Raw genomic sequence first — 21,536 nt, 5'->3', positions numbered from 1 at the left:
AAAAGGGGACGGTTTACTATAAAGTGGATTCGAGGTTCCATATTTGCTTATGCAAATGTAATATTTTATGTTTACTTTTATCAACCGGCTCACTTCTCCTCTCAAGCTCCTTGTTTGTACCCCCTCGTTGTTTTGTAAAATTTCTCTTTCTTCAATTTACTCGCACCACCATCTTTTACATGTAACATGTAGATGGATTTTCTATCCAAGAATGCACTTTGTGTTTTCTTTTTGCCAATGAGACAGGGCGAAGGACTGATTGCGGTGATCGGGAGTGATGTAAACGCAATGACGATATCTGATCTGAAGGGAGGATCTTATGGATACGGTACGAGTTTAAATGACTTGTCGAAATTACTTTCTTGTCGAGCAATGAATGATCAAAGGAAATGGTGGATCACTACATTGCGGCACGGGTGCAGAAGGAGGTTGCTGAACACAAAACTAAATGGGCTAGGCAGTTTACGAAGTCGTGAGGCACAGACGAAGGGGTGCGGGGGGATGAAGAAAAGGCAAGAGGAATTAAATGAGCGTAGAGGGGAGGAATGGAAGGAGGAGTGTTGCCAAGGGGCGTGTAGAGTGTCGAGGGATTGTGAATGGCACTGGCTGTGCCTCCGGGGGGGAGGGAACACAACTCCAAGAGGCGCAGCTGTCCTGACTTGTCTCCACACGGCTCCAGAGACACCGCCATGTACTGCGCTTACCCCATTCCTGGTATGGGGGCGAGCCCTCTTATGTACTACTACAACAGCAAACCTGTGAGTTTTCCCCCATTACCCTCTTCACTTATCCACGTGCACTGATGTCGACTCCTCTCCGGCAAACCCTGGGATTATTAGTCGTCGCCTCATTGTTCGCCGTCGCTTCTAATGCCGTGGTGTTATTGATATTGGGATTTTTCCTTTCCTCCTTTATTCCCTCTTTTCGATCACATGTCCTCGTCCTCATCTGTTTGGGATGGGGGTGGTGATGGGTTGATTGGTTGTCGAGTTTTAAACTTTGACTGCAGCTCGATTGCGCTTTGTGGGAGAAGAATGGGGCCTTACAGTATATTCACAAACTCTATAACTCGATTGCACATCTCTCCGCTTTGAACTGATTTTATGAAAACTGGTTCCCCAGGGCATTTCTTTTCCATCCATGAGACTTGTTTTGTTTTTTTGTTGTTGTTTTTTGTTCTGGATGTGGTTCATTTCTGTTGCTAGAAACTCTGCTCTTTGAAAGCGCATCCCACTTCAATCACTCTCTCTCTTTGGGGTTTGAGGTGGCTTAGGAAAGGTTACTTGCATTTCGCAATGTTCTTTTAGTCGACCGGATCCCGTTATCCTTACTATGAGATGAGATGTACCGTACCCTAATGTGAATAAATACCATACTTTTTACAGGGTTTGCCATTGCCTACCTACCAGTCAGTCAGGGCAGGAATCTGGAACTGAGCCCCAGGGTGCCAGCGACAACATGCCTACTCTTCGCAAAGGACATTGTGGGATCTTTAACATCCACGAACTAAGACTTGTACATAGGACAACCAAATGATTTATCATCCAACTGATGGACGGAGCACACATTGATGCCTCGCATGCACGCGAAACACCAGGATGGCAGTTTAGAGCTGGGTCGAGATTTTAACCTGGGCTAAGCAGCTCAGGGACGAGTATGCATACCTCGAGGCCATCCTGCCAGGCCATCTTTGCTATAATCTTGCGTTTTTCCCAACATTCTTAAGGCCAGCCGACCACACTTGGGAATTCATTTCGATGAAGTTTGTTTGTTCATTTGTATTACATTTCCTGAATGCTTCATAACTTGGTGATACATTTCGGTGAATGTTAAGAGGTTTCATTTTGAAAGTCGTAGTTTGGGGATACCGATTGACCTGTCATGGGTGGGAGCCATGTTGCGTGTAGCTGTTTGGGTGGTGGTATCATGAAAAAGCAAGTACAAGAAAAGTACGGGAATGGGGGAAGCGGACAAGAAAAGGGGGGAGTAAAGATGTGTGGGAAGAAGCAAAGAATGTTGGGAGGAGCTAGCAGAAAGATGAGGTGGGTCAAAAGAGGTGCATCATGGGAAAAAGAATGCACATCATTGAAGGTGTGTATGAGATGCATCAAAATGCGGGTATTTTTCCAATTTGTAATACTTCTTTTGCCCGAAATAATAAACAGGAGTGTTGGCGGATTTGACGCCATCCATGCCCGCTGCATTAGTACATACCACCGGGGGGACAAACCAAGTTGGTTGTGTATTTGCTGTCACCCACTAACCCACGGTGCCAATTTGTTTTTATTTGTTTTGTTCATGGTTTAAATTTTCCAGAGCAGTTGTAAAAACTCAGTCTACTGCTGTCCCCCATTTTCTGGTTTCCTTTTGTTGTCAAACACCTGCATTCTCCTATTTTCTACTGGAATATCAAGACTTTAGCACACCAGACTGAGCTGCCTAACCTGGGTTTGAATATCGACACAGCTGTAAACTGTCACACTGGTGGTTCGCAGGCAGGGTGAGGCAACAATGTGTGCATCGTCCCTCGGATGGACGTTGAACGGGGTGCTCCTTCTGCCGACATTATTCGGTGGAAGTTGAGGATCTCACGGTATCCTTCTTGAAGAGCAGGCGACCTATCGCCGACACCATGACCACATTTATCCTCTAAACTACCCGGTGGAACATCAGGCCTGGGCCAAACTCCACCGGGCAAGCCCCACGAGAAGGTGGCAATAATTGTGGTCATGAAAGAACAAGAAGAGCATCAATACTTTGTCATTCAATTGAAGTTGGTGCCCAGGTTACGGACGAACAGTGGAATGAGATATGCATCATCTGACGGACTTCCTCTTTGTTTTTTGTTTGTTTCTGACCGTAAGCCGTGCTAGACCATTTCATATGCGTACAATATATTCTTTCTATTTCATGATGTCATTTAGGATAATCTACTATATAAGAGAGCTGTTGGTCTGTCTGTCTGTCTGTCTGTGTGTGTGTGTGTGTGTGTGTGTGTGTGTGTGTGTGTGTGTGTTTGTTTGTTTGTTTGTTTGTTTGTTTGTTTTGCCATTTCTCTCAGAGATGGCTGAACGGATCTTCGTCAAACTTTCACAGGTTCATCAGTGAGTGGCTGGAAGTGTTTTAGACAATATATATATATATATACCAGTGGGGTCACCCATGGGAATCCCACTGGCATGGACGTGTGTGACATTTCGACATATTCAGTTAGATGCTGCACATTCATTTTTACAAAATGGTTACTGGCAATTCATCAGATCCAGAAATGGTGTAATGAACACAATTTATTTATTTCACATAATATGTGACCTCTCCTCCACTCCACCTGACAATTTCACTCCTCTCCACCTGACACTCTCCTCTCTCCACCCTCACGCCTCTCCAATCCCACTCCTCACACTCCTCTCCAATACCTCCTCACACTCCTCTCCAATACCTCCTCAAACTCCTCTCCAATACCTCCTCACACTCCTCTCCAATACCTCCTCACACTCCTCTCCAATACCTCCTCACACTCCTCTCCAATACCTCCTCACACTCCTCTCCAATACCTCACACTCATCTCCAATACCTCCTCACACTCCTCTCCAATACCTCCTCACACTCCTCTCCAATACCTCCTCACACTCCTATCCAATACCTCCTCACACTCCTCTCCAATACCTCACACTCCTCTCCAATACCTCCCCACACACATCTCCAATACCTCCTCACACTCCTCTCCAATACCTCCTCACACTCCTCTCCAATACCCCCTCACACTCCTATCCAATACCTCCTCACACTCCTCTCCAATACCTCCTCACACTCCTCTCCAATACCTCCTCACGCTCCTCTCCAATACCTCCTCACACTCCTCTCCAATACCACCTCACACTCATCTCCAATACCTCCTCACACCCATCTCCAATACCTCCTCACACTCATCTCCAATACCTCCTCACACTCCTCTCCAATACCTCCTCACTCTCCTCTCCAATACCTCCTCACACTCCTCTCCAATACCTCCTCACACTCCTCTACAATACCTCCTCACACTCCTCTGCAATACCTCCTCACACTCTGCAATACCTCCTCACACTCCTCTCCAATACCTCCTCACACTCCTCTCCAATACCTCCTCACACTCCTCTCCAATACCTCCTCACACTCCTCTCCAATACCTCCTCACACTCCTCTCCAATACCTCCTCACACTCCTCTCCAATACCTCCTCACACTCCTCTCCAATACCTCCTCACACTCCTCTCCAATCGACTTTTTCCCGTCTCGTTTCTCTCCCGTCTTATTCGTTTTCTTGCTGCATCTTGTTCAGGTCTGCATTGAGGTTCGTCGACGGACTCGTTCGCCCGTCTCATTCGTTTTCTTGCTGCATTCTGTTCAAGTGTGCGTTCTTCATCGATCGTCTCATTCATTTTGGAAATGGAAGTTTCCACGCAACGCATGAATTGTCACGATCCTCAAGAGGAAGTGTCTCGTAATCCTCAAATGACAAATGGCAAGATTGTGAAAATTAAAGATTTCAAATAAACCTATTTAAAGTGTATGCGCACATAACTAATTAAAAAAAAAACGAAGAAATATCTCTCGGTAATTTCCTGAAACATATTTTACTTCCGGATAATAATGTTGAATGAAATAAGAACGAAGAAATATATGTCGTTTTTGTGCCGACTGTCATCAAAAGTAAAAGTAATATATCTTAACGGAAAAGAAAAAGCGAATTTTTAATATATGTCGACATTTTCCCCGACTTATTTTAGGCAGTGTATTTTCGTGTATCATCGTGGCGCGATTTTTATAAATATATCGGCATTTTCCCGTGTGTGCGTGAATGTTCTCAATTATTTCTGACACCGAGTCTAAAACCATCGATAAAAATTAAATCAGATGGTGAATTCGATAAAATCGTGAGGGTGACTCAATGAATGGGCTTTATTTTACAGGCTTTCATGGGAGAATTCATTTCATTCTATAAACGGAAACTTTCATGGGATTCTCTTCCCATTTTTTTTCAACCGAGTCTAAAACTATGTTAGCGACTGTTAAAAATGAAATGATATATCGAATTTGAGTTGAAATAAACCTGTGTGAGAGAGAAAGACAGCACGGGCCTAACTAAACAGGCCTCAAAGCTATTCGAGTTAATAAAATGGTGGATATTTGTTTACATGAAGCCTGTCCAAGAATGGGTGGAGCTACTCTGAAAACAGAGTAAGCCACACCCCTGGACAGACAGACAGACAGACAGAATCATCTACGCCTATTATAATATAGATTTTTTGGGGGTTAAAAAAAAAAGTTCGTTTTTTTGGATTTTTATGAAAATCGCTCGATAGTGCCTAGGCCTTTTTGATTAATAACAGTTATATACAAGTACACATTCGCATAAATAAATACAAAACAATCACCAGACATTTGAACACAAATAAATCAAACCATTCCAGAAGTGTACGAAGTTGGTAGTAAGGCTTCTTCTTCTTCTTCCTATTCGGCGTCACACTTAACTTAGAAACGTGATGAACGGCACATTCAGCAGCAGATATTCCACAAAAAGGTGAAATGATGATTTGATATTTGTGATGGTTTCTGATTTGGATGTAATTGCTTTTCCATTATATTTGCCATTTCAAATACTAGGGCGTGCCCGTACGTGGGTGCAAAAAAACATGCGTGCAAACAACAACAACAAAAAAAAACTTTGAAACCACGTGGCAGTAACGACCACAGAACCCCCCCCTCTATTTACATGAAATGGTTTGGTCCATTCGCAAAGCCAAAGCGAACGGCTTGCGAGTACGGTAGAACCCCCCCCCCTCTATTTACATGAAATGGTTTGGTCCATTCGCAAAGCCAAAGCGAACGGCTTGCGAGTACGGTGACCATACCTTGGGAACCACTTGTCCGATTAATTTCAAACCTTGAAAAGGCACATCCTCGGGTCCCCAGCAATATACCTGGCAAGTTTCAAGTATATCGGACCCGTGGTTGTCGAGAAACAGCGGTCACAGACAAACGACACACACACAGAGATTACTGGAATTATAGATAGACTAGGGCATGCCCGTACTATATATATATCTAAAATTATATCCCCCCCCCCCCTCTATTTACATGAAATGGTTTGGTCCAAAGCGAACGGCTTGCGAGTACGGTGACAATCCCCCCCCCCCCCCCCCCTCTATTTACATGAAATGGTTTGGTCCAAAGCGAACGGTTTGCGAGTACGGTGACAATCCCCCCCCCCCCCCCCTCTATTTACATGAAATGGTTTGGTCCAAAGCGAACGGCTTGCGGAGTTTGGTAAAGAAATCGCCATAGCGTGCACAAGCGCGCAGGAAAGCGAAAGAATCGCAAATTAGTTTTAATTAGTTTTAAAACATAGTTTAACGCCAACATAGTTTGCCAACGTGAAATAAATGAATACGCTCTCAAATGTGCCGTCCGAGGCAGAGTCTGTTCGGCACGTTCGGCACACGTGATAGCTCGCTGCTCTCTGATTGGTTGAATCGTTTTTTGGACATAGCTCGGTAACTACTTGTCCGATTAATATGAAACCTTGAAAAGGCACATCCTCGGGTCCCCAGCAATATACCTGGCAAGTTTAAAGTATATCGGACCCGTGGTTGTCGAGAAACAGCGGTCACAGACAAACAAACAAACACACACACAGACACACAGACACACAGACACACACACACACACACACACACACACACACACACAGAGATTGCTGGAATTATAGATAGATGTTAATGTTTCTTTTTCTCTTCTCTTTTCTTTGATTTAAAAAAAAGAAAAATCATTCTGTGCATTATTTGTAACAATACTGGAAAAATAGATGTCGACAGCAAGTGATGGAGAAATGATGGCCGAATGTCTATTTCTTTGAATTTCCAATATGACCAAAGAACCTGCCCTTAAAGACGGGTTAACCATAATTGGCCTACTCTGTATGAGTTGGAATATCCGCGATATCGGGAACGGCGGCTTTATTCCATACGTATTTACATCACACCATTAGTCGATGTGTTGTTAAAGCTGACGTCGAGGAAGTCGAAGTGTTTGTTACCCCGCGCAAAAAGCGCAAAGCGGGGTTAAACGATTGATTCACTCTGTCTGTGTTGTCTACAGACATCAGTCTATGATCGAGGAACTACTTGAATCGGAGCAGAAACCTGCAGTTTAGCAGTACTTTAACCCTGAATGTAGCAAATTGGACGGAATCTCATGCGTACAGAGGAGTAAAGTCATTGTTTCAGTCTGTCTGCCTGTCTGACAGTCAAAGAAAGATGAAAACTAGAAAGCGTCTGAACATGCAAAGCCCGTCCGCATCCGCTTTGTATTGAAACTTCTTCCATATGCTAAACATGACAAAAACAGCTAAAACAAGATACACATTGATGGTTTTAGGTGACCTTGACCTTTTGACCTCAAAAGCAATAGGCTTCAGTGTCGCAATGTGCAAACCACGCTCAAATTTCAAGTTGATCAGATGAAAAGTGACGATGTTGTGACCTTGACGATTGACCTCAAAACACGATCAACGAGAAAATATTACTGTTTTACGCCATCTCGACCAATCAAATTTGCCTCTCGCTCTCAGCATTGGGGAATATTGAGATTCAGACAGAATGGCAGCTTGTTGAAAATATAGATCGTGCTCAGAAATGCAAAGCAGGAGTTGAAAAGACCCTTATTCCCATGTCCTTTTTCTCAAAACTTCACGGGGTAAGGTGCTCCATGAACTCGCTAGTTATCCCCTCCGTCCGTCCGTCCGTTTGTCTGTCAGTCCGTTTACGCTATCTTTTCCTAAACGGTTGTGCGAAATTCACCAAACTTGGGAGTTATTATCACCACATGGCAAGAAGGTGCGAGAGCATCATCATTTTTGGCCCCGCCCCCTGTGGCCCTGGGGCAGGGTCAAAAGGTCAAATACCAAAAATGTAATTATAGGCACATTTTTAAACATTTTTTTTGATGAAACTTTGTACGGAATATGTAAACATTGGGAGACGCATGAAACATGTAACGACTTCTTTTATTTGACCCCTGGGCATGGGGACTTATTTGTTGTGTTTGTTTGTTTTACTTGAATGGCTTCCTGAACCGCTTTAAGGAATGCATTGAAAACTGCCGGTTGTACTTCGGGTGTGATCAGGGTATTTTAGGCAGATAAAAAAAAAAGTAATAGTCCCGTGGGTTCGGCGTTGGGGTGGGAGGGAGCCCAATTCTCTCTATGTAAATATGTATGAAATAACTACTCCCAGTGCGGCTGGTTATTACATGTCATACGACAACGCTAATTATTTGGAAAATAACCCAACCATAATTCTAGGAGAATTAACCCGTCTGTAATTCTGGGGAAATATTCCATTGTAAGGACAGGTTTGCTTGAAGAGAGAATTGCTATCCAACCCCCACCCTGTACCTCCGGGACTAGTAAATGTTTTTTTTTTGTTTTTTTACAACCTAAAACCTACCCGTGCACACCTTGAGTACAACCACCAGTTTGCAACTCGTTCCGTCCAGCAGTCCAGGAGTGGACAGAAGTCAAACAAAACACTTCAAATTATTGTATGATCTCATTTTTAAAAACGGTTGTACAATGGAGTCATTTGAGTTGGTTTCCTCTTATTGACACAGATGACGAGCGATTTTAAATTGTGCAACGGGTGAGTTCTTGTTCTTGTTTTGATCACACGTTATTTCTGCTTCTCAGAAATACCATCCCAAACGGTTTCAACCGTCCCGATGAACAAACAGATCCACTTTCATAGACGGTTCAAAATTCCTCGTACTCCTGCATTAACAATGTAGTGCACCTCATGCTTGGCTGCCGCCCCTTTAGCTAGCGAAAGGCATTGTTAACTGAGAAGGAGTCACTAACATCGGATGGCAGACAAAAATGTAAAACCTCCAGACACGCGTCGGTCGTGTACGGCCATGCAATGGAACATTCTTGGTGAGATGTAAACACGCCTATCAGAGCGGCCTCCAATAAAGGGGAAAAGCAATGATTCCTTTTGTTCGCGAAATGTCCATCTGTTTGTATTTATCGGTGCATATCAGATTTTTCGTTGTTTATTTATTTACTTTTTTACTGTTTTACTTTCCCATTCAAAGCCTTATTTGCATTTGATATTTTGCTCCAACAATAAATATTTTGAAATAGAATGTCCAACAAAAGAACTTTTTGCCTTCACACGTGAATCAAATCCCTAATTTCTCATCGTTAAAAAGGGGTTTTGCCAACTTTTAGCGTCCGTGAACTTGTTTTATCTGATATCTAAGGACAACCTAATTCACTTGTCCATCGCCAGTGTTGCGCAACTTTGTACGACTTTGTGTACTAACTTTAGAAACTGCCGTTTATTGCCAGTTTTTGCTTCAGTTGCTCAGCCAATTTAAATACCCCTTTCTCCAGCTTTTCAGGTCTCCAGCGATTTCTTATCTACTTCCAGCTAACAGTCTCCCGTGTGGAATGTGGTGAAAACATTTCGGCAAATCCTGATAAATTGCATCCGAAGTAAGTGATGGGAAAACTGACTTTTCGGCTTATTGTTGTCATTTCCTTTCGCCTGGCTTTTTAATAATCTGTTTGGATATTTGAATATCTTTCGACTCATTCACACTACATGGCGATCAGAAAATTGTGGAAACTATACAGAAGCACCACCATTGAAAATGGAAACGTTCTGATAAGACATGCTCAGGTCCAGTGACTGATCCAGGAGTTAGGTGTGAATCCATATCTCATGGGATTTTTCACTTTCTCCAAAAATATGCAGTTCCGACCAATCCATTCCATCCATGGCCATTCTCTTTCCAGGGTGCCACTGCTGCCAAGACTCTGCTGGGAATGCACATGAGGGTTTGCTGTTGCTCTTCATAGCATTGGTTGCAGGGCAGATAATTAAAATTTGGCAGGGGGTACTATAGCAGCCATTGGTTGCTCTTTTGAAAGGTGCCATGCAATCTTTACCACCAGCAGCGAATGCTGGCTTTTGGGACATCAGATTAACGTTCTTCTGAAGGACGGCCTAACCACTCTACATGCGAATTGCCAATGCAACAGTTTCTAGTCTTATAGAGAATCCTTTCGAAGAAGTTGTGTCTCTCTATCTGCCATGATCTTTCCTGGAAAGCCACATTTTTCAAGCTGGCCTCCAAAGCCAGTCGCCGACTGGGCATCCTCCGTCGTGCGGTCCTTTCTGGGCACACCTGAGCTCCTCGCCACATACAAGGCTTTCATCCGCAGCTCAATGGAATACTGTTCTCCCCTCTGCGCTGGTGCTCCTGCCTCACACCTAGCACGGCTTCACGCTGTTGAAACCAAAGTTTTTAGAATCATTGGAATCTCCCGCGATGAAGCTGATTCTGAGGGCCTTTCACTTACTCACCGCAGGCAGGCAGGTGGTCTTTCTGTCTTCTACCGACTCCTCTCTGGCCTTGCCCCCCCCCCCCTCCCCCCAGCTCTCTCTGAGCTCTGTCCCTCAAATATTCCTGCAGGTCGCACAAGATCTGCCAGCAACCCTCTTATGGTTAAACTGCCAAAATCAAGACTCTCTGCTCACCTTCACTCTTTCATTCGTCTTTTTTCCCACCTCTGGAACAAAGACAAGAACAAACAAACAAACTGTTTTCCCACACTCTCTGCAATCCCACTCTTCCCCTCAGGTCTTCAAAACCACCATCTCATGTCCTTCCCCATCCAAAACCTTGATCTTTCTACCCCCGTTAATCCACACCAAATCTACCTCCTTCAAATTCCGTTTTCTTTCCTGAAAGTCCTTGTAGTGTCCATCTTGTTTATCCTGTGTACCCCGCCACAGCCCTCTCTCTTCCACAGATCTCTTGATGTCCCTGTTCCTTACTGTTGTGCTTAACTACCCCCCCCCCCCCCCCCTTCCCCTTGTCTACCACTCCCTTTATTATATGTTATATGTGTTAGCTCTTATACAAGTTTTGACCAAGTATACAAAAATATAAATCAAAATCAGACGAGACATCTCAAAGGCGAGTATGCTACCTCAGAACTATCCTGCTATTCCATTGCCACCAATGTTGTTGTATTGTAAATGGATAAAGGGTTGCACACATCAAAAACACAACACCATAATGTAAAGGACTAATTGCATAATTTGATTTTATATTCTGATGTGCCATTCTGTACAGAGCCTTGGAGCTGCCGAAGCAGTTTATTGGCGAGGGTTATACTGGGTGGTTTGCCATACATTGATAGTATTGCCCTTCCCTTTCTTAATTTCTCTTTACAAACCACCTTGGCTTTCCTCAACTTTCCTTTTTCTTTCTTCTTCTTCCTCCTCGCTTACTTCCCCTCTTCCTCCCCTCTTCCTCCCCTCTTCCTCCCCCTCTTCCTCCCCCTCTTCCTCCCCCTCTTCCTCCCCTCCCCCTCTTCCTCCCCCGCACCCTCTTCCTCCCCTATTCCTCCCCCTCTTCCTTCCATTCCTCCTCGTATCGCCCTCCTCACATCCTCCTCGTCTCCTCCTCTGCCCCTCACCCCCCCCCCCCCTTGCCTCCTCCACTTTGCCACCTCTCCTTTTCTTTTTCACTTGTTTTTCTTTTCTTCTCCTCTCCCCTCTCCCCCTCCCCTCAATCCAGTGACTGTACATTTTCTCACCATTTGTTTAAGCTCTCATCTTGTGTTACGCTTAATTATTTAATATTTGCCAGCTTGGCAAAAAGCCGTTAAACACTTACTGAATTGACAGCATAAACATAACCACCCTGGGAAGCGAGGAGATGCTGACGTCTAGGGTGTTAACCCCGCTCTTGCTCCGACGAAGGGTTAATGCCCGAAACGCCCTCTTTTGCTCCGACCAAGGGGGTTATCGTCCGAAACGTCAGCATCCCCTTGCTTCCCACGGTGGTTAGCATACCTCAATCAACGTCCTGTTGGTTTCATCCATTGTTCTACCTATCAGCCGATGCATATCGACACCAGCCTTCTCCAGCAATGCTAGTTCCTCATTCTCCATTATAAATTATATTTACTTTGACAGTGGCTAGTAGTGAACCGAGGTCTTTACAAGAAAATAGGGCTTAAACTTTTTTTTTTACATTGCTGACTGTATTAGCACCAATAAAATTTCTCTTCCTGCATGAATTGATCAAAAAATCCGGCCCAAATTCGTCATTATATCTAAAAAAAATTACCGGGTATGTGTCCCATTCCTTCCTCGTTACCGTTCCCGTCCACAGTGCTGCAGATCGAATACACTTTGAAAGTGTGGAAACAAGGTAAGGCTAAGTCTGTTGTCACCAAATTTCATTTTCCATTTTGAGGCCATCACACCACACAGGACTGAATTGTGCTGCGGCTGTGAAGTTGATATCCTCTCCATACACACGGATGGGGGGGGCACGGCATGCCTATTTCGGTTGTAATTTAGGCCCTTTGTGCATCCCTGTTAACTCTGCTGCACCCACAGTTCCCGCATTTTAATTGCCTGCAGATGTGTGAACTTTTGAGAGGGTACAGAGGTCACAAGAGTCGCCCTTTCAAAACCAATTAACATTTTTCTCCCGTTTTAACCCTCGTCACAACAAAGCAGCTTTGCACAGTAACCGGGGGAGTTGGGGGGGACGGGGTGGCGGGTGCATTGACATCAATCGGAAATGGGAACAGAACCTGGCGTTAAACCCAAAAAAAATTGGGTCCATCTCGAGGGATTCCTCCAAGCCGCGTGGCTCCTCATCTTGAGGATATGAATATTTGATTCATAAACTGATATCTTAAAGTCGTGCAGCTTGACCCCTCTTATCGCACCAAGGGGGCAGTTCTCATCCTGATACTGTTGGGAGAGGGTTTTTTGTTCCTATTATAGTCGCAGCCTGAAAAGAGCTCCCCTGTGTCATCACCAAGCTACGGTGACATCATTGTGTGAGGTCATTCCCCCCTGAGCAAGAAAAAAATTTCCAGCAATTATTTTGCTTGCCCCTTTCCTCCCCATTTCCTCGCTGTGCTGCTGCTGCTGTTCCGCAGTAGCGATGCAACTCGGAGGCTGAATTGGGAATTTAATCCCAGTCTAACATGCATTCACTGCTGAAACAACAACTACTGTGTCGCTTAGCTTGTGAGCCCTTTTGTTGTTGTTGTTGTTGCTACTGTTGAGTAACGCGACATGTCGGAGGGCCTGCGTGCTGTCGGGTCGGATACTTAGTTTGCCGTCCGACCCGATAGTTCATATTATAGTTAAGGGCCTCTCGCCATATTGAAACCAAGGGGAAGCAGTGCTTGTGGCGTAGATTAAATGTGCGCCACGTTCTTGCTTCTCCACGCGGCCACGTCGGTGTGAGAAAAGATTGTCGTGCGGCAGTGAGAATTAGACTTGGAAGTCGCCAATCCCCGTGTACAAACTAGGCCGTAAACAAAGCAGCCAGTCATTTTCCGGAACAAATTGCCTCAGAAAATAGCAACTGCACTTGAAAGCTTCAGCTGCAAATGCCAAACCACCGGCGTACGGTAATAGTTTTCATCTGAATGGGATTTGCATTTTAACTCGGTGCGAATAATGGAAGCCCAAAACACGGTTTATTGAAACGTTATTGGAATACCTCCGGTTCGTAATGAAAAAAAGAAGAAAGGATGGTAATGAAACTATGTCATTTTTTCCCCCCGTATATTTGTTTCTCAGGTCGCTGCGTTGTCCGATTTTGGGGCTTTTATGCTGCTATCCATAAATATGAATGAAAGGCAACTCTTAAAAGCTGCCTTGTGGCTTCGCTGACAGTTGTAGAAACACCGGGCGACAGCACCAACCGAAATAATTACCGGTTCACATTGCCTAGTTGTCTTGTGCTTTTTTAGTAAAAAAAAAATAAAAAAAATTGTGCTTTCTTTTGTAGTTTTTACCTCCCTTTGTAGTAGACAAATGCCACATCCAATTGCTGGGTTTTATACATTGCCAAGCATCAAGCAATGGGAAAGCTAACCTAAGGAAACATCTCCAGAGGTGCCATCTCCTCCTACTACTACTTCTTCTTCAACGGCCACTATTATTCCCACGTTCTTGTGAGGCTGGCCGGGGAAAGCTTGGCCAAAGTCTTTCACGAACCGGCTGGCCAAGCCTGACGTTCGACTAAGGTTAGGGCAGGAATTTGTTCATGTTGCCGGAGATGGCTCGCCGACTCTTCGCGAAGGACTCGGTGAGATATTTAACGTCCGCTGACTAAGTCCGGCAGACGAGACGCCCCAAAGCTGCCATGTTGATTTCCTCAATGTTGTCAACCGTTTTGCAGATTTTGAAATGTCTTTGTGGCCCTCATCATGATTCCAGCAGTGGTGTTGTTCATTAGCCCGTGTGTGTATGTGTGTGTGTGTGTGTGTGTGTGTGTGTGTGTGTGTGTGTGTGTGTGTGTGTGTGTACGTGTGTGTGTACGTGTGTGTGTACGTGTGTGTGTACACACACGTCTGGGCCGTAACGTTTTTACCATTTAAGCTATTGTCGTAAAAATTTTCAACAAACCTTTATTATGATTAATAAGGAGAAGACAAATTAATCATTTTGTCAAAAGGTTAAAGGTCAGCGTCACCTAAAATCATCAATTCCCATCCAATTGACCTGCAATTTCATTGTACCATCTGAGTTTGTTTTCAAATTTTCAGCAAAGCTTTATTTTGGGGATATGGAGAAGGTGAATTAATAATTTGGTCAAAGGTCAGCATCACATAAAATCCCAAAGATTTATTATGAGAATATGGAGAAGGCACATTAATAATTTGGTCAAAAGGTCAAAGGTCAGCATCACATTAAATCTTCGCAATTTTCATACGATTGACCTGAAATTTTAAGAATTTGCATATTGGGTCAGAAATTTGGTTCACCAATCAAAAGCTGGAAGCTGATGATTTTTTTTGGATCCAAAGGTCAAGGGCTGCATTTAAAAAAATCATTTGGTGTTTTTATTTTAAACTGTTTTCGTCTTGTTTAGCATACGGAAGAAGAATAAAACTTCTGAATACAAACGGACGTGGATGGGCTTTGCATTTTCAAATACTTTATAGTTATTATTGCTAAGGACAGTGGGATATAGTGAGAATAACTTCAAGCCATACTTCTTTCAATAAGCCTAATCCCTTTTCTAGCCCGTGGTCCTTCTCACCTTTGATTTGACGTTGTTTGATTTGTTGAATTATCCCTTTTTTGCTTTGTGTCTGTTTATCGTCCTCGTTGACATTTTTATTGTCACATTTCTCAGGGTAAACTACCAAACCTTTTGAATGTTTTATTGTGTTGGTTGATAGATATAGAATATTTTGGGTGAAAATGCCACATCCAAAATGAATGCTTCCGGGGTGTCTCCAAGTTTGGCAACTCTTCACAACGTCACAACTGTTTGATTCCTTGAAGGGTGCTTTTATGTATGCAAAGTCGAGGCTCGTGGAAGAGCAAGAACACAGTATGGACCAAAACATAACGGAACAAGAAGAAAATAGTGTAAATGGGGACAACACACCAACAGCAGCGTAGAGGGACACAACAGAGGACACTTGGAGGAAGAATATGCAGAATAAGATGAAGGAATATGGAAGAATATGTAGAATAAGACTAATTCTGAAATCAGCCATCTCATCAATGAACAAAATCAAAGCTATAAACCAACTTGCAGTACCGGTAGTCCAGTGTCACTGTGCAATTATAAACAGGCAACAATCGGAGATCAACAACTTAGACACCAAAACAAAGAAACTTCTAACTATTCATAAGCTATTCTACAAAAACCAATGCATTGCCGAGGTTTTACTTGCCGAGACGAGAAGGTGGAGGTGGTCTGATGGAGCTGAACCAATTGCAGAGACCAGCGTGTATAGCACTAGCGGAGTATGTGAAAAGCTCAACAGACTATCAAATGAGATTTGTGCACGAGCAAGAAAACAACAAACCCGAAAAGGTATCCTTAATCCATTTAGCAACAAACTTCCAAAAACAAGTGCAAGTGCAGGATACTACACAGGAAAACGAAACAGAAATAAATACACCCCAATGATCACAAAGAAGAAAAAGGAAAACTACAAAAAGAAATATCGGCAGATATACTCCGACAAATGGGAGAATGGCAAAAGAGCAGGCAGATTCAAAAAAATAGCTTGAGAGAACAGGGATTGACGAGGAAGGCTCATTGGAATGGCTAAGAGGTCAAATTAATTGGGATGGAGAACGGGTCATCATAAATGCCCAAGACCAGGGACACCACACTAATGGCTTTAAGAAAATGGAAGGATTGAGCCAATCGGACAAATGCAGGTTTTGTGGAGTAGAAACAGAAAGTACAGTCGTGGCCAAAAATATTGGCACCCTTGCACTTTTTTCAAATAATGCAGCATTTCTTCCAGAAAATTGTTGAAATTAAAAAAACAATTTGGTATCCACATATGTATTTCTTTGGTTTTCAGTGGAACAAAACAAAAAAAGCTGAAAAAATACGAAATCTTAGCTTATTCCATACAGAAATCCTAAAATGGCCCAGACAATATTATTGGCACCTTTTAGAAGTTGTTAGAAATAATTAGATTTCAAGCAGGTGATTCTCATTTACTTTGGCATTCAACTCACCCACGATGAGTTGCAGGTGCCTGCAATATAAAAATCACTCATTCAACCAGTTTGAATGGAGAAAAGGAGTCATTCTGCTGTTTTGTGTCACGGTGTGTACCGCAATGAGCATGGAGAAAAGAAAGAAAACCAGAGAATTGTCTGAGGAGGTCAGACACAAGATTGTAGCCAAGCATGGACAATCTCAAGGCTACATGGAAGGAAGTTTAACGCACATGGCACTGTAGCCAACCTCCCTGGATGTGGCCGCAAGAGAAAACTTGATGGAAGATTGCAGTGAAGGATTGTTTGAATGGTGGAGAAACACCTCGATAAACTGTGAAACAGATTCAGGGCTGACACAAGGTACGACAGTTTCAACTCGCACCATCCGTCGCCAGCTCAATGAAAGGGGATTCTATGGTAGGAGCCCCAGGAGGACCCAACTGCTGAGAAAGGCCGAATGGAGTTTGCCAAAACACACCTGAACAAGCCAAAATCCTTCTGGGAGAATGTCCTGTGGACAGATGAGACCAAATTAGAGCTTTTTGGTAAAGCACATCATCTCTATGTTTACAGAAGACAAAATGAAGCCTTCAAAGAAAAGAACACCTTCCCTATAGTTAAACATCTAGGAAGTTCAGTGATGTTTTGGGGTTGCTGTGCTGCCTCTGGCACTGGGTGCCTTGAATGTGTGCATGGCATCATGAAATCAGGAGATTACCAAGACATTTTGGAATGCAATGTTCATCCCACTGTCAGAAAGCTGGGTCTCCTTTGAAGGTCATGGGTCTTGCAGCAGGACAATGAATCCAAACACACTTCAAAAAGCATCCAGGAATGGTTCAAGACAAAACGCTGGACTATTCTGATGTGGTCAGCAATGAGTTCAGATCTATATCCAATTGAACACCTGTGGGGAGATCTGAAAACAGCAGTTGGGAGAAGGCACCCTTCAATTCTGGGAGAACTGGAGCAGTTTGCACAAGAAGAGTGAGCCAAACTGCCAGTAGAGAGATGTGTAGGAAGCTCATTCATGGCCATAGAAAGCGCTTGATTGCCGTTATTTTGTCCAAAGGCCGTGCTACCAACTATTAAGTCTCGGGTGTCAATAATTTTGTCAATGCGATTTCTTTTTATTTTCTGATTTAAAAGGATATATTAAGTTCTGAATAAAAAACAAAGGTTCTGTAATATTAACAGTGAAATAAAGAATTGTGGAGACCAAATACTTTTGTCAAGTTCAACGTATTTTTCGAGAAAATTGTGAGTTATTTGAAAAAAATGCAAGGGTGCCAATATTTTTGGCCACGACTGTAACAGTCATCTCCCTTCGGGATGTTAAAAAAACCTCATGTCAGAACAGTTGTACACAGAAAGATATGACAGCGTGTGTAGGGTATTCCACATTTCAACATTCCGGTTCCAGAACAATCATGGAAAGAAACAAATTCGATCCTTGAAAATGAACACAAAGTACTCATGCATGACAAGATGATCCCATCAAGTAAAGATATTGCAGGCAGAGCATTGCATCCAGACATAGCGCTCAAACACAAGAAGGAAAAGACAGCACTGTTGATTGAGGTTTCGGTTCCCAATGACTTTGGACTAAATGCTTCTGAATCCAAGAAAATGCTCAAATACCAAGATCTGAAAGATGAGGTCATGGTCTGAAAATGATGAGATCAAATGATGATGATCAAATGATGGTCAAATGATGTCAAAAAGATGAGGTCTGAAAGATGATGAGGTCAAAGATGAGGCTTGGAAATTGAAGAAATCTGAAATTATACCAATGATAGTTGAAGCAACAGGGATGATCAGGAAAACCCTTACCGAGTACTTAAAAAAGCATTCCAGGGAATATCACGACAAACTACAAGTGGAGGCTGTCAGAGGTTCAGTGAGGATTCTAAAAAGAGCCCTTGGTACAAAGCTATGAGAACAAAGTTTCACAATCTTGTTCATGAATAATGATCCTTTACCGAAAAAGGAGTTGGAGATTCTGAGTTCTGGGAGAATTGCCGCCCATCTCCTAAAATCCGCATATGGAGTTAACAACCAATGAGGAAGAATGAGTTCAAGGGGAGGGGAAGGAGGATGCAGGGGTTCAACAAGCTGGATACAAGCTCAAACACAACAAGAAGAGTCAGGGAACTGGGGGATTTAACGGAAATGGAACAAAAGAAAGAAAGAGAGAGAGAGGGTGGTGGTAGATACTGTAAGATAATGAGTATGTGAGGGTAAGACCTGAGGTGTTTTGAATAGCCATCTTGAAGCCCTGGAAGGAAGAATGTGATTGAACAGATTGAGGAAGTTGATTCCACAGGTGAGAGAAAAGAGGACAATTGAGTGGAGTTGATCAGTGAGCCGACATCCTGGGAGTTTCACCACAAATGGTTACTGGCACAGCATGTGTGTGCCCTGTGAAAACCAAGGGGGGGCAGAGGGAAGAGAGGGGGGCAGAGCAATAAGGTGCCAATGGTGCAAGACCAGAAATGAGGTGATAGAAGACAGTCCACTGACCTCTGTGTGCTGCTAGAGAAGCCCAGAGACTCAGCTTAATCTTGGTAAACTCCATTGATTTTGAGGGCCTTCCTTTCCATGGCATCCATAAGTGCAAAGCTGATATATTCACCTCCTCCTTGGTACCTTTGCTTGAAGCAAAATGTTTTTTAATGTACTGAGTCGAGGCTTACAAAGGAGCTAGGCATACAGCTCATTGGTGCAGTCGTTGCGTTTACTTCCCTGTGATTTTGATGTCATGTTTGAGTTGTCATGCACCGATGAGCAATGGTTTTTGTGTACCTGTGTGTCCAGGTGTACACCTCTTCCACATCGCAGGATGAGTACGGCAGGGATTCTGAGCCTGCCTTCACACAAGCCAAACCTCCAGCTGCCATGTTCTCGGGAACCTACTTTATGCAAGGTGATGAGCATGAGACATTTTGTTCTTAGTTTGGGAGCAGTTGGAGGGTGGCATAACAGTTGCCAGCATGGAGATTTAACTTGAGTGAAGCAAATCCCATATCGAGTTTATGAACACTCTCTTGAACATACCTCAAACTTTTTCCACTGCCCAACATGATGATTCATATTTAGATGTTGCATTTCATTGTTGCTTGTGGCAAGTCTCGCCACAAGTGAAACATTGTGAAGATTGATTCATTGTGCCGTGTCTTCCAACTGGAGGAAGTACTCCAGACTATAAACTTTACTGCTAAAATTGCCCAACACCAAGGCCCGTGTCACGTGCGTACACTCCCGGTGAAATGCAATAGCGCACATAGACTGCCTTATGCACACACATTCAGGTCTCTTCTAGGTAGTCTGTATTGCCATGCTAGTGTCGCTTATTAGAACACAGAATGATGACAACAGATTTGTCTTATTCATCGCTGCCTGCAGATGGGTCACACCCATCATCAGACCTGTGGCCATCGGCCTCAAACGGGCCAAGCCATTCCAACTATGGGGGGATGGTCGCTCCTTCTGCCACGCACGTGGTCCAAGCACCGGAATACGGAGGGGTGAATGTTCATGACCGCTTGGTGAGTCTCTGCTCGACCTCAAGGGTCTGTCTGCACTTAGTATTTTTTCCATGCATGTTTGCATCACGGTATGTTGTGGAAAGGGAAACTTCTGTTGTCGTGAGTAATGCGTCTGCTCGTTTTGAATGCCATTGGCTATTTTTGAATTTTGTCCCATCGGCGATCGGCCAAGGAAAGTGCCAGGAACTTCCCAGCATTACCTTAGGGCCGGAAAGCTCTGCAGCTCTGCAGCAATCTGCAGTACTGTAACGTGAGCCTTCGGAATGAGATGGGCCATGTTTGTCTTGATTGTTAGAACGGTGGTATAGCAGTTTTATTTTGCATCTTAAGCATAACTTGGACTGTCGGAGTTTGAGCAGTTTTGCATTGAGCAGGTTTGCATTTTCTGCATGTCCCATGCTTTGATTGTTATTGCACGGGTGGCTGAAGACTCTTAATGATTTGAGGCTGAAACTCCCTGCCTTGAATCTTTAAGTACCATTTCCACTGAGTCGCTTGAGGTTGTTAAAAATATATAAATTGAACGACTAACATTGATATTGTACACCGCACCTTTCCTATGTCATCTCCAGGCATTGCATAACGTCATTGCCGGGCACCGAAGGGGGCTCGGCAATGACGCACGCTGAAAGGGAGTACTCCGTTTTCACTCCGGTTGTTTTCTTGCTTTCTTGTTTGTCCGGGCGATATCTCAGCTATCCTTTGAGCTAGGAAGCTGAAATTTCGGCACAATAGTGAGCAAGTCCTTTGTCAAAAACGGTATTTTTTGTTTTTTGATGAATCAGTTAATTAAGGAGTTATTTAATTATTAGCGATTAATTAAGTACTTATTTAATTAATCTAATTTCCTTTCTCTTCTGACCATTAACTCATGCACCTTTTGAGTTAGGAAGCTGATATTTGGACATGCCAATGACCAGGTGATTTGGCTGCAAAGGCTATTTTTGATTTATTAATTAATCAATTAATCGATTAATTATTCAATTATTTGATTTATGACTAAAAATTTTTTTTTTTTTTTTAAGTTACAGATTCTTATGAAATGGTGGTGGTTTATGTGTTCTATGACCAAATTGATTAATAATTTAATTTTATAATGATTATTATTTATTTATTTTCATTATTAATCATTTATTTATTTTCTTTCTCATTTGGCCAATATCTCAGGCACCTTTTGAGCTTGGAAGCTAATATTTGGACATGACAGTGACCAAGTGATGTGGCTATCAAGGATATTTTTGATTTATTGATTAATCATTTAATCGAATAATTATTTATTGATTAATAATTTAATTATTTATTTTTTTATTAATGTCTTATTTAATTAAATTTTTAAAATATACATCTTCGGATGAAGCAGTAGTGGTTTAGTTATGCTATTAGCCAATTGATTAAGAAAATATTTTGTGATAATCTTTTAT

The 21,536-nt window shown here is 43.0% G+C and overlaps 1 protein-coding gene across 30 annotated transcripts in view; it reads left to right on the top strand.

The window, feature by feature from the left end:
- The window catches only part of LOC137429699 (transcription factor 12-like), a 386,392-nt gene that overhangs the window by 305,755 nt on the left and 59,101 nt on the right, over positions 1-21,536 (top strand). For all 30 annotated transcript variants that reach the window (XM_078779753.1, XM_078779765.1, XM_078779766.1 and 27 more), the window contains 2 exons: positions 19,385-19,493; positions 19,973-20,115. In XM_078779753.1, the coding sequence (XP_078635879.1) occupies positions 19,385-19,493; positions 19,973-20,115 (252 nt within the window). The remainder of the gene's footprint in view (positions 1-19,384; positions 19,494-19,972; positions 20,116-21,536) is intronic.

The sequence above is a fragment of the Myxine glutinosa genome, chromosome 6 (genome assembly GCF_964187855.1).
Source record: "Myxine glutinosa chromosome 6, kmMyxGlut1.1, whole genome shotgun sequence".
NCBI lineage: Eukaryota > Metazoa > Chordata > Myxini > Myxiniformes > Myxinidae > Myxine > Myxine glutinosa.
The sequence above is the reverse complement of the archived record's forward strand: the minus strand, read 5'-3'. Positions and strand labels throughout refer to the sequence as shown.